The sequence below is a fragment of the Pteropus medius genome, unplaced genomic scaffold (assembly GCF_902729225.1).
Source record: "Pteropus medius unplaced genomic scaffold, Ma_sr-lr_union100, whole genome shotgun sequence".
Lineage (NCBI taxonomy): Eukaryota > Metazoa > Chordata > Mammalia > Chiroptera > Pteropodidae > Pteropus > Pteropus medius.
The window spans coordinates 1,647,006-1,660,024 of record NW_024352789.1 but is presented as its reverse complement, the minus strand read 5'-3'; the positions used below and the strand labels follow the sequence as shown (position 1 = coordinate 1,660,024).

Here is a 13,019-nt window from a genome sequence, read left to right as displayed (position 1 = left end):
TGCTCCGCGTCCCTTCTGTCTACCTCGAATGCGTCCCCTCGTTTATTCGCCGTGTGCGCATTCATTCATTCATTCACTCATGGACGCGTCTATTCGCTCTCATTCATTCGCGCCTGCCGCCTTCAGTGTGCAGGGCAGGTGCAGCCCGCAGTGGGCTGGCGATTCTACACTGTCTGCAAGGCCGTTGCAAACTCGCGTCTCCAGCCTCCGCCGCCAGTTCTCGGCCTCCCCTCCCCTCCTCACACTTTTACCCACTTCCAGAGGCTCCTGTCTCCCCCGGCACCCCTGCCTGGCCCTTCCCCACCCTCAGAGGACTCACAGGACACCCAGAGCGAGGAATTCTGCCATTCCCGGGCCCTCTGTGTGGACTACAGATCTCCACCTTCTACCCGCTCGTTTTCGAGTGGAGAAAGAAGCCTGCTCCTCTGAAGTGTTTTCCAGACAAGTGAAGTCGGATGAGTTTGGAGTGGACACACGCATGCACGCGCACACACGCACGCACACCCAGAGAGCCGTTTCCTCGTGGATGGGGAAAGGCTGAGGCCTGCTCACCAGCACCCCTGCTCACCAGCACCCCTGCCCTCTCCCCCACCCGACAGGGCTGGGCAGGCGATGCTCCTGGAGGGGCAGGTGGCTCCACCAAACAAAGCCAGTCAAGCCTGAACCTGCCCAGGTCCGGGGCGGAGGAGCTGCCAGGGCTCCTGGCCCTTCTCCCAGGCTCCCCCAGGATGTCACCCCGGTTCCTCTGGGTCCCACCCACCCTCCCGAGGAACAGCTCCCGAGCACAGCGGGGCCTGCGTCCAGGACCTGCCTGTGGCCCGAGGTGGAGGGAAGCCACCTCGGTGCCTGACTTGTCCCCTCGGGTTCTCAGCTCCCTCGGCCCTCCCTGGGAGGGCCACCACCTCTCCGAGGACACAGCTCCCAGACCCAGTGTCAGGGTCTGATGGCCCTCAAGCCTCACCAGCACGCGTTCACCCTCTTCCTGTTAGGGGATCGTGGAACTGGCTGCAGGCAAAGCTCCTGAACACCCAGCCCGGAGGCGGCCCAGCCAGCAGCTGCTGGGCTTGGGCCGGGAGGGGGCCTCTCACAGCCCCACCTACCCCTCCGAAGGCCCTGCCAGCCCCATCCCACCAGAACTCTCCACCAAGGGCCTTTGGGGAAAGTTAACAGTTAAGGAAAGCTCCCAGCCCGGCCCCTGGCAGGCCCCCTCCCCAGGCCCCCTCGCCGCCCCTTCTCTGGCCTCCCCAGCCTGCTGCGGGGCAGTCCCAGACCTCCGGGCCCGGCCGAGTGCTCACCTGCCTCCTGGTCCACTTCCTCTCCAGCAGGGCTCTGGGGTCTGGGCTCTGGCAGCCAGGGCCAGAGCTCCTCCCCGCAGCTCTCCCAGCGAGTGTCCCACTCCCTCCTGCCCTGCCTGGCTGAGCTGGCTCGGTGGGAGCCGGTGACTGCGCTCCCTCTGGACTTGGCCCTGGGGTTGGGCCCTTGTTAAAGCGGTACACACCTTTTTCAGCACCCCTCCGCACCCACCCCAGAGGGCGTGCAGGAAGCTGGCACTCCCACAGCTGTACCCTCCCAGCCCCGCAGGCCCGAGGGAGCCTACCAGCTGGGGAAGGAAGGGCAGGACTGTCACCTGCCCTGCTCACCTAGGTCACCGGGAACTCAGTTTCGGGAGCCCCAAACGGACAAGTTCAGTTAGCACTCCAGGCCAGCCGGGCTGGCCGCACAGGCTTCCTTGGCCTTGGGACTTCAGGAGGAATGGCTGACTTCTGCCGTCTCAAGTCACAAAGGCAGACACCAGGGACGGGACACGGGCGCCCCCAGCTCCCAGCCCCAGGCCAGCCTTCCAGGACCCCTCCTGACCCCGCGGGACCCCTCATGCGACACAGGTCTCCTCTGGAGACACCCTTCACCCCGTCCCTAAGGTACCCAGGAGACTGGCCATTCCACATCTGGTCGGCGCACACCCGACGCTGCTAAGTGCGGGGTGCCTTGTGTCGCCCTCACAGTCCTGGGAGGGCAGTGCCACGAACCCCCCATGTTACAGATGAGGACACTGTGGAACATGCCGCGGAGTGGCGGAGCGGGGACTCAGCCGCGGGCCGCGAGCCTCGCCTTTCCCTCCGCACTCATCGGCGGGCGGGCTCCACACACCTGGCTCACGCCCTTCGCCCAGGTGTGCACTCACGACCTCCTCTGCTGTCCCAGGCCACAGCACCGGCACCGAGGAGCTCGTACCTCACGGAGGACCAGGTCTCCCCTTTTGGGCCTGGTATCATCCTCAACCCACATCCATGGGACGTGGGTCCCCGCTCACTCGCTCTGCCACCCAGCTGCAGCTCCACGTGTCACACGCCACCCGATGACTTTGCCATTCACCCCACCCACCCCTCACCCACGGGCCCGTGGACCGCGGGCGGGCAGGCGTCCAGTCAAGACATCTTTTACTTGTTCCATTCTTTTTATTAATCAAAAGATACAAAACAACCATCATTCTGTAAATGCCCAAGCACCCTGCTGGCCCCCTCACCCCCAAAGTCACACCCTCCTTAGCCGGTCCCCCCACCCTGCTGTGTCACTTCCTCTGCCCCAGCCCAGGGACAGCCCTGGGCGAGGCTGGGGCGGAGCTGGAGGCGGAAGAGGTAGCACCGGACAGACAGACAGACAGACAGGGCTGGGGAAGGGATTAGGAGGTAGGTTCTTAGAGACCAAATTTAATGCCGAATGTGCAGCCCAGTCCCCAGGCCCTTTCCGATCGTTCCCCATAGCCCAGCTCCGCCCCGTCCTGCCCCCCCACTCCCACCGTCCCGACCCCTCAGCACCCCTCCACATCCATCCGTGCCCCGAACCCCTCCCCCGCCGAGCGTCCCTCTGGTGGGGACTTCCGGGCCCATGGAGGGCAGAGACCCCGGGAAAGGCCCTTATGATCCTACAGCTTGCAGAGGCGGGGCAGGCGCGGGCGCGGGTAGAGTGGTGGTGGACAGAGGTTTAATTTCCAGGCCTGCAGTCTCTAAGGTCCCCTCTTCCCGACATCACCCCCCGCCCCCCAGAATTCCAGGGGCAGGTGCTCAGCTGCCCCTGACGGCGGGGCTCTCCAGCTTCACGCTCTTGGCCGCTTCTCCGATCAGCTCCCAGAAACTCCCGAACTCCAGTTTAGAGTCCTCGCAGCTGCCCAGGCCGGCGATCCTCTCTTCCAGCCCACAGTCGCTCTGCGGGGAGAGGAGGCAGAGCTCAGCGAGGCGGCCGCGCTGGCCCCATCTGCCCACCCGCCCCGCCCAGGGGCAGGAAGCAGGGGCGGCCTGGCTGGCACTGGCGAGGGGGAAGGGCGAGGGCTCGCTAGTGCCAGGGGTGGTGGCCCCGTGGGTGGGGCCTCGGAGCGCTTGCTTGGGGAGTCTGTCCTGCCTAGGGCAGGTCACCCCCCTTAATACCGGCATGAGGTGGGGCAGCTGCTGGGCGACCAGGTCCCGTAGCTCGGAGGGGGTCAGGGTCTCCTTCCCGCCCTCCACTGAGTACTGGTGAAAGTTCTTGATGAGGGTCTCAATGGCCCTCTCCACGTCACTGAATTCCTGAGCATCCTGAGGGCAGGAGACATCCCCCAGGTCAGGGAGGCTCCGCCCCACCCCACAACGCCCTGCATCCCCAGGAGCCGCATCCCCAGGAGCCGGGCCAGGCCAACAGGGCAAAAGACGGTTGGAAAGCACACGGGCTCCCGCCCACTCCAGAGCCCAGAACCCAGCACCACTCGCCGTAAACGGCCTCTGCCCTGAGCCACAGGTCGGACAAGGCTTTCTCCCCGCCGCCCACGGCCCCCTCCCCTCCCGGGCAGGGCAGGTCCCAGCACGTGGCCGGAACGCTCTTCCTGGGAGGGCTCCGTCTGCATCACCCTGTGTGGGCACCGGAAAGGGGGTCCGGGTCTCATACACAGGGTCTGGCTGGCGGGCAGACCAAGGCCAAGGGGAGGGGGTGGAGTCGATGGGAGACACAGACCCTCAGGCGGAGGAGAGGGGACTGTGGGAACGGAAAGGCAGGCCAGGAATGATGGGCCCACCTCGGCGTTGGCTGACCGACACTGTCCCATGGTGCCCGGGGCGCTGGGTCCTTTGGTGAGCACTGTGTCTTCCTACAGCCCGCCCTGGAGCAGCCGATGGCTCATGATCTGCGCAGAGGGGTGGGGGCCGGGTGGGGGGCAGCTCAGCGTTTCTTTCTCAACTGCCTCCTTTGACTCCACCCCAGACATCCAGGTCTCATCCAGGGGTCAGGGCCAGCTCCACACGGGACCCCATCCCAACCTAGGCTCCCGGAGCGAAGGTCACGACCCCCAGGCCACCCCATTTAAAGGGAACCCCTTGGGCCTCACCTTAGATTCACTCCCTCCTCCTCCAGCCACCCACTCTGCTTCACGCACACATACAGCAGCCTTCAGGGCCCGGGGCCCCGCCGGCCGTGACCCTGGCAGACTAGGGCAGGATAGGCAAACCGTGCCCTCTGGACGGGAGGGGGCACCCCGTTTGGGTGAAAAGCCCTGGATCTCTCCTTACCTGCTGGCAGCCGCTGAGACAGGACAGGACGAGCCAGCTCACCTGAGCTCAGCTCTTATACCTGGGGGAAGGGAGGGGAGGCAGGGGGCTGGGCCTCTTCCCCAAGCCACCCCTGCTATTGCAGCCTCCCGGGAGGTGAGCCAGCTGCAAGGGCCCCACCTTTCATTGGCCGGAGCTCCAGAGCCTGCCCCCACCCCGCCGCGAGGAGGGAGCCGAGGAGGGCCGGTCTGGGATGCCCCTGGCATCCAAGGAAGAGAGAGGGGAAGCGGGGTGGGCAAGGGAGAGAGGGAGGGCTTAGGAACACTGCAGGGTCAAGCCCGGGCGGAAAGGCCTGGGGAATTGCAGGGCAGGAAGTGGAGGGGCCCTGAGCCATAACCAGAAAGAAGCTGATCAAGGCAGGGTTTGTGGCACAGAGGGCATGAGGGACATGTGGGCTGAGAGAGGTCCCCAGGGACCTCTCTGTACTTTGATGGGTCACACGTGCACGCACACCCCTCCCACCAGGGCCAGTTTGGATAGTGACCGCCAAGCCTGCCCAGATCCCAGACCGCAGCCCGCCTCAGTCCCGATGGGACGGGTGAATGAGGGAGCAAGGAGCCCGCGAAGGGCCGCGTGGTGCGAGACCCAGCCGGGTCCCTCGGCCGGCGTGCACATGTGCTGCACGTGTGTGAGGCTCAGCTGCGTTTCCGGCAGGAAATGACCTCTCCGAATGACCTCTCCAAACTGGTCGGGCTGCCTGCTCCTCCCTCCCTCAGAGCCCTGCACTGTCCCTAACCCAGCCACTCCACAGCGGCACGCACGCACACACGCACGACTCAGGACCCGGGGTGACACCCCAGGGAGCAGGTCCAGGGCCTGAGCCCGACCCCAGTGACCCTGACGGGGAGGAGGAGGAAGGCGGAATGGGGCGGTCAGGGCAAGGAAGGAGCGGGGCGCAGAGCCGACGGTCCTGGACTCCTCCTTCTAAACTCTGCGGTCAGGGCACCCCTGCTGGAAAAACTAGCACAGACGGAGCCACTTCACAGTGGGGTAGGAGCCGCCGCCCCTGAGGGACCACCCTTTGGGTCTTACTGGAGCAGCACTGTATTTGCAGTGACAACTGTTTGCAGATAAGAAAGTAGCGTGAGGATCAGACTGAAAACTAAAGACATCCCTTGGAATTAGCGTCACCACGTCCGCTTCGTGCACTTACAGAAACTCATCCCTTAGCTCATCAAAACGCCTTCCTTTCTCTCCACCTGTCATTGTCCCCTTTCTCTTCCTCACAAACACTCCTCACCTTCACCTCCTAATCAGACCGCTCACTGGGGTTCGGCCTGAACCGGTGCTTCCAGGATGCTCTTCTTTTGGATCTCAAAGAAACGCTTGCCGCCTCTGACTCTGGCCCTTTACTTTTAGGTGACCACTCCCAGGGCGCCCCTCTCAGTCTCCTTCTAGGGCTCCCCCATACATGCGACCTCAATAAGAGGCATCCGTAAGTGTCTCCGTGGAGGACTTCCCAAGAGTGTCTCATTCAGAGAGTTCCTCGGAGGGGTCTGAATCTGGGGGCTTCTCCAAAGCGCCCCAGCCTGAGGTCCCTCTGAGGCATCCCATCTGGGGCACTGAGATGGAAGGTCTCAGTCTAGGACCCTTTCATGGTGTGAGGTGGGTGCTTGTCTCAGCCCAAGTGTCCCTCTGGACGAATGCCTCCCCCAATGGACAGCTGATGGCATTCGGCGATAGGTCCCGGTAGGTCGCGCTCGTGGGGCTGCCCCGCCCCTGCTCCCTCTGGTGGCAGGCGGTACAAGCCACGCGCCCCTCCAGCCGAGGGCCGGGAGAGCGGCCCCCACCCCCGGCACGCCCGAGTTTCCCTGCCTGCAGCAGCTCCGCCGCCCCCACCCCCCACCATCCCGGCCCTCGACCCGGAATCTCCCGCTTCGCCCCTGCTCGGGAGCGGGGGAAGGGCGGGAGGAGGGCCCAGGGTCCCCAGGCACCCATCGGGGACAGAAGATGACAGTTCATCAGAGGTTTCGGGATTTCCACCCAGTCCCACCTCTAATTGTCTTTGCGACTTAAACTCTCTAAAATCTGTTTCCTCCTCTTTAATACTGGACTTAAAAATGGAACCTACCTCAAAGGGTCGTAATTAACTGAGTAATTAACTGAGAAATTAACTAAGATAACGCAGGAAAAGGTTTAGCACGGTGCCAGGCGCAAAGCAAGCCCTCAACACATGCTCGCTGCCGTCACTGACATCCAGCGGCACAGACCCCAGTGGCGCGGAGACGGAGCCCTGAGCCCCGGCAGGCATCGGGTGGGACCTGAATCACCTCACCTGCCCGGAGATCTGTCTCTACCTTTCCTAGATTCATTCGTCAATCATTTGTTTTGTCAACAAAAGAATATCCAGACTAAAAAAGTCTTACGAGAGTTGATCGGAGTCAAACCGATGACAGATGTCGAGAAGCAAAATCTCGATGTTGAGAAAACGGCAGTTTCACGGCTTATTTTATAGTTAGCATCACAGGAGGAGACGGAGCGGGTCACGTGAAGTGAAACCCTTTCGTGGTGGTTTAAGGGGGGTGGGGAAAGCAGGGGTGGTAGGTGGGGGGGAGGCGCGGTGGTCTCTGGGGCGGGATAAAGAGCAGCACGGAGGGACACGTGCTTCTCCTGCACTGGTGGGTGCAGGCCAGGTGACGTTTACACAGAGAGATGGTCCCGGGGACCAGAGGACAGTGAGGGGCTCTGTGCTCTGGTGGGAGGTTGTGCCCAGCGAGACGACTCTGACCTTTCGAAGGTCTGTTATAAAGGCTGACTTTCGTCGAGGAGGCCACAGGCCTAGGACGGGACCACCTGTCATGACCCGCAGTTAGTTAGGGATTTTCGTGTTCGGGCCGCCCATGTGGTGACTCTCGGTCTCCGAGTCTGTAGGGCCCGCCGGACCGGCCTCCCCGAGCTCATCAGGTTCAGTCCACGGCCCCTTTTTCATCTGCCATGTATTGAGTGCCTACCCCACACGAGGTCTGGTGTCGGATGCTGAGGAACATTCAAAGATGAGTGACTGTCCCGGCCTTCGAGGAGCGTGTGATTTGGGGACCCTCCTCAGGGTCAGGGGGGCACTTCCCCAGCCCCTAGTCTCAAGAGGAGAAATCAGGGTAGGGTGTGCATCAGAAACATGCATGTTTCAAGGAGGAGCTTTATTTGGGCTCTGCCCGGCCCGCCCGGCCCCAGCCAGCTGGCTTTACTTCCTCTGGGTCTCCAAGATCTTCCCCTGGATCTCCCTGGCCAGCTCCCCAATCAGTTTCCAGTACTCGTTGAACTCGACCTCTGCGTCCTGATTCACATCTAAGCTCTTCATCTTGTCATCTAAGGAGCCCGCATCCTGAGGAGACACCGAAGGGAAAGGCGAGGTGAGAAAGACGGGCTCTTCAGAGCGGGAGGGGGGAGGGTCCGCCAGTCGCCGGTCCCCTCCCGAGACGGCACGTGGACCTGCCCCCACCCCCCACACCTTCGGGACAAGGCTGCAACCCCAAGCAGTGCGGCCGGCCGTGGTGCCCGACGCCACGGGGTGGCAGCACAGGCGGTGGGGGACCCGATTCGGAGTGTTTGCCGGGGTGCGAATACTCCCCACGTGGCGATTACGAACCACAAACGCCACTGAACGCAGAGCCGGAGGGAGGTGCACACGACGGCCCTCGCTTGCAGGTGCAGGTGGCCTCCCACACACCACTGCGCCCGCCGCCCCCTGTGGGACACTCGGGGAGCCCTCGTAGGCACGGACCCACTTTGACCACCCTCGGAGCCGTCTCAGGCCACCCTCGCCCGTCACAGAAAGCAGAAGGTCACAGCGCTTGGCCGCTCGTTTGCATAACCCTGGTGTCGTCTCGTTTTCTCCAGTTGGGACACCAGCCTGGTAGATCAGGGGAATGGCAAAGACACGTGGTACTCGGTTTTCTAGGGGCCCCTTGACAAAGTCTCTCACGACAAGCCTGTGAAATCAAAGGATGCTATAACTGGACATCACGAGCCGAGGATTTGCTGCTAGACAAATACCCACAACCCAAAAGATGACTGTTGAACAGTGCATTGCCGTCAGACGAGGAAGGGTGTCTCTGGCAAAGCTCGCCGCTAAACGTTCGAATCGACATTTGGATGAAGGCAGAGAAGACTTGCCTGTCTATACAGATGGCACGAAAAGCTAATTCACAGAAGAGCAAAATAACTTTTTTAAAAACCACAATCACGCTTCGTTGTAGAATACTATGAGCATTGCCGGGGGGGTGGGGGGGAGCACAGACGCCCGGTGGCAGGGAGAGAAGACTTACGATTAGTCCAGAGAAAGAAATAAAAGGTATAAACATTAGGAAAGAGGCCAATTCATCTCTTATTGTATTAGCAATTATATCATTGTATATCCAGGGAAAAGAAGAAGAAGAATGATAATAGCTACCATTTCAACAAGCGTAAGCGCTAATAGTGCTGACCGTTCTAAGCATTATGCTAAGCACATCACATGCTCTACTTCATTTAATCTTCGTAATCTGCTGGAGTGAAAGGCTCCACCAGCACAGGGACCTTATCTGCCTTGTCCATCGCCGCACCCCAAAGCCTCGGACAGCATCAGGACGGGACGGAGTAGGCGCTCAGTAAATACTGACTGAATAAACGCGAGACCCATCCAGCAGCAGAGGTATTATTATGTGTCCCTTTCAGATGAGAAATCCAGGCTGTCAACGGTTAAATAACTAACCAGAGAAATGATTTAATTTAGTGTCTGGTGACAATATTAACTCAAGAAAAAAACAATATCTTTTAGGAATATGAATGTTAATCAGTTAGAAACTGTAATAAAAACGATCCCATTTAAAACAGTAAAAAAGAAAATGAAGCACTTAGCCACAAATGTAGAAATAACTACGCTTCTGTGAAGAAACTGAAGGATACATGCGACATTGTGTCATTCGGATGACCAAGATATAATTCTCGCATTTGTGGCCTTTCTCTGCATTTCAGACTCTCAGATCCCAAAACCTTCAGAATTCTCTAAATGTTCAGAGTGCCGTGAATCTATTTTTTGTTACGGAAATGAGGTGAACCACCCGTGTTGGAAACTGCGTCGCAAACCACATATTTAATATAAAAGAAAACTTGAATAAATAGAAAAACATACCTTTTTGTTCTTTAGAGAGAGAGAAAGGCTTACTAGTGTAAAGATGTCAATCTTCCCTAAAAGATATTTACATAATTTCAATTAACAATCTACAGGATTCTTTTTAACATGATTAAACGTTACTAAAATTCTTGAAAAATAAACATGTGACATCCACCAGTAAAATTCTGAAAAATAAGAATAATGAGAGCCAACCAACCCTACAGGTATTAAAGGATATTAAAAAACTACAGTAAATGAGATTGTTACTAAATAAAAAATAAACGGATCCAAAATACACATGGGAATTGAATAAATAATCAAGGTAGTATTTCACATGAGTAGGAAAATTTTAATAATGAAATGAAGTCTGTGTTGTCGGGTTGTTGTTGTTTTTTATATATGTTAAATTAGGGAAAACCTTTTAAGCATAGCATAAAACACAGAAGCCATTCAGGAAAAGTTTGAGAATTGGACGACCTAAAAAGTTTTTATATTCTGCATGGGAAAACCACCAAAAGCGAAGTCAACAGACAAAAGGCAAATTAGGGAGAAATATTTGCAGCTCACGTAGTAGACAATGGCATCTTCATTCTATGAAGAGTTACAATGAATCAATAGGAAACAGAAAACCTCTTTGATAAGCACACGAGCAATTCACAGAAAATGCAATATTCATGCCCATCGAAAATATTTTCTATGTTCCGTTTCACTCAGAATTAAGAAACGGTACAAATCAGAACAAGTACCATTTTCACATAGCAGACTAGACAGCAATTGAAAGCTTGGTGAGACCCAGTTTCGGCGAGGACGTGGGAAAACAGGCATATTCACGTGAACCGCCTGTTGCCACAAAATCTGCCACAATCTCATCGGGCGGCAAACCGGTGATATCTGTAAAATTAAGAATATTCATGCTTTTTGACCTATTGTTTCTACTCCCAGGCATTTATCCTGCATAGAAATCTTCTCTCAGGTTTGAATGTTTGTGAAAGGCGGGGAGCGGACGTAAACTCCATCAGCAGAGGATCAGCTACATATGTTTCTGTTACGCTATATCAAAGACAGCTCATCTTTTTTTTTTTTAATGGGAAAAGATCCTCTACGCACTGTCATGGGGAGCAGAGTTGGCACCCCAAAATATGCCTTTCTGGGGATATTGATTATTTTCAGCTGGTTATTTTTAAGAAACAAAAGAGTAAGGAAAATCTTTGACCTCCCCCTGGATGCCTAAAAGAATTTAGATGGAGGACCTGCTCCCGGAAGGCGCTGTCCTCGCGGGTCACCACAGTTGAATATGAACTCGTGTGACAGACAGGGAGGAGCCTGGCGAGGCCCCGTCAGGTAAACGTGCTCTCTGTGCCCCGCTGCTAAGGATGGCCCAGCGAACACTCACGGACCAACCATTCGCTCTTCATCTCCATGGGAACCGCCTCCCAGCCCTCCGAAGTCCCAAACCACACACCCCCCACCTTCTCCTTGGCTCAAGATGGCACAGGAGCCTCAACTGCCCCGTCCGTCCCTGGGTCTCATGGTCTTAACGGAACCCCCATGTGTACCCACGTCATAAGTTTGGTTATTTTCTCCTTTTAATCTGTCTCAGGTCAATCTGATGACCACTCGAGCCTGAAGAACTTAGGAAGGCAGAAGGAAAATTCCTTTTTACTCCCCGCAGAGGCATGGAATCAGAATGACAAGCGGAAGATAGGAAAAGGAGGCTTGACGTTGAGATTTCGGAAGCGGTGCGTTATTTGCGGGTCTTTCATTTGTTTTTTTTTTTGTTGTTGTTCGTTTGTTTCTTTTCTCATATTCCGCTCCACCATCTCGACTGGAAAGTCGCGAATGAATCGTGCATTATTTGGGTTGCGACGAGATCCGTGAACAGAGGAGTGGAAGGCGGAGACCCAGAGAGACGGACTCTTTGGGAGGAAGAAGTCAGTTCGAGGAGCTGAAAGGCCCAGGTGCTGGCTGAGCTGTCTGTGTGGATACCGAAGGTGACGAAGGAGCAGCGATGAGAAGAAAAGCAGAAAGTCAGGGGCCGGAGGGCCGTGAGGAGGGCAGAAAAGCACCGCGGGAGGAAGAAAGAACTAAGACGGGGAAACGGCGACGGGAAGCAGAGGCCGCGTCCCACATCCGCAAGGCCAGAGGAGGCGGGGTCCGGACCAGGAGCCGGTCGCCCGTTGACGAGGCTGCAGGGACGGCCGCGCCTTCGGGACAGAGCCCCGGTTTCCCGTGACGAGAGGAAGGGAGGAGTCTGGGAGGCCTAAGGATGTAGGGGAGTTTGCAGATGATGGACCATGAGTTTCAGAGACTCGTTTGGGTTGTTTGATTTTTTTTTTTTTACGCATCTTCGCACATTTTCCTGTGCCTGTGAATTTTCAGAAAGGATGTAAAAGACACTGTTAGCATCCTGGGGCGATGTGTCCATCTACAGAGGATGAGCCTTAAATTCCTCCTCGGCCCTGGGGCAGACGCATCCCCGAGAGGACCCCCAGAGAGGGCAGGAAGTAACCACAGATCTCTGACAGCCCCACGAATTTGGCCGTGTGTGGTTTTGTTTTGGTTTTTTTTGACAAACGCCTTCCCACAGCTGGGCCTCAGTTTCCATGTGTGTGAAGTGGGGCTCGTGGGCCGTGTTTTCTCTTGGTCCCCTCTGGCTCTGATGGTCTATGAGCCTCCGGGGAGCCAGCTCCGGGTCCGGCCCTCTGCTGGGCAAATCAGACCAGAGAGGCACAGAGCAGACACGAGAAGCCAACAGCATCGTCCGATGGGAGCACAAAGCCCAATAAAACACACTCCTTCACACAGACGGTGTTACCTAGTTACACACACACACGCACGCACGCACGCACACCAGGCAGGAACACCCAGGACCACTCACACGTGTCATCACCCACGTCCTTCTCCACAACGCACCTGTGGTCACGTTACCGTGCCCAGCAATACCACGTCACATGCACAGTGTCCCACAGCCACCGTCTTCCAAAACCTCAGGCCCCCAGACCCCCACCGACCTTGAGCAGGTGAGGCAACTGCTGTGTGGCCAGGTCTTTAAACTCACTGACGCTGAGGCTGTCCTTCCAGACCTCTTTCCTGGCAAAGGAGAAGAAGGTGTTGATCACCATGTCGATGGCCGCCTCCAGCTCGGTCAGCGGCTCCTCAGCCATCAGGCCCCCGGGGCTGGAGCGGACTCCTCACAGGGCTGAGCGGTGGGAGGAGGAAGCAGAGAGGGAGAGTCAGGGTTAGGCCGGATTATTCACTGAGGCCCCCTCACTGAGACTCCCTCAGCAGACCCCACACCTTCCCTGCCCTGGGTGCCACCTCTGGCCTCTGCCCAGGAGAGGCAGGGCGGGGAAGGA

At 57.5% G+C, this 13,019-nt stretch overlaps 3 protein-coding genes across 7 annotated transcripts in view; all 3 read right to left on the bottom strand.

The window, feature by feature from the left end:
* Positions 1-1,478, bottom strand: part of S100A16 (S100 calcium binding protein A16) — a 7,129-nt gene extending 5,651 nt beyond the window's left edge. The window contains exon 1 of the mRNA XM_039849860.1: positions 1,296-1,478. The gene's annotated coding sequence lies outside the window, so the exon portion shown is untranslated. The remainder of the gene's footprint in view (positions 1-1,295) is intronic.
* A 926-nt stretch (positions 1,479-2,404) lies between these two features.
* Positions 2,405-6,248, bottom strand: S100A14 (S100 calcium binding protein A14). 2 transcript variants are annotated; one of them, XM_039849856.1, is made up of 5 exons: positions 5,812-6,248; positions 4,533-4,593; positions 4,043-4,150; positions 3,423-3,569; positions 2,405-3,203 (listed from the first exon to the last, which is right to left on the bottom strand). In XM_039849856.1, exons 3-5 carry the CDS (start codon positions 4,070-4,072, stop codon positions 3,063-3,065), a joined length of 318 nt encoding a protein of 105 aa, XP_039705790.1. In that variant the 5' UTR covers positions 4,073-4,150; positions 4,533-4,593; positions 5,812-6,248; the 3' UTR covers positions 2,405-3,062. The 2 variants fall into 2 exon arrangements, with proteins under 2 accessions (XP_039705790.1, XP_039705789.1); XM_039849855.1 differs by having other exon boundaries at positions 4,533-6,248.
* Positions 6,249-7,687: 1,439 nt separating this feature from the next.
* S100A13 (S100 calcium binding protein A13) overlaps positions 7,688-13,019 on the bottom strand; it is a 9,612-nt gene continuing 4,280 nt past the window's right edge. For 3 of the 4 annotated variants that reach the window (XM_039849865.1, XM_039849867.1, XM_039849866.1), the window contains one exon: positions 7,688-7,893. In XM_039849865.1, coding sequence (XP_039705799.1) covers positions 7,753-7,893 — 141 coding nt within the window. In that variant the 3' untranslated portion in view covers positions 7,688-7,752. Of the gene's footprint in view, positions 7,894-12,674; positions 12,901-13,019 lie in introns of those variants that run through there. The other variant, XM_039849864.1, reaches the window with a different exon arrangement.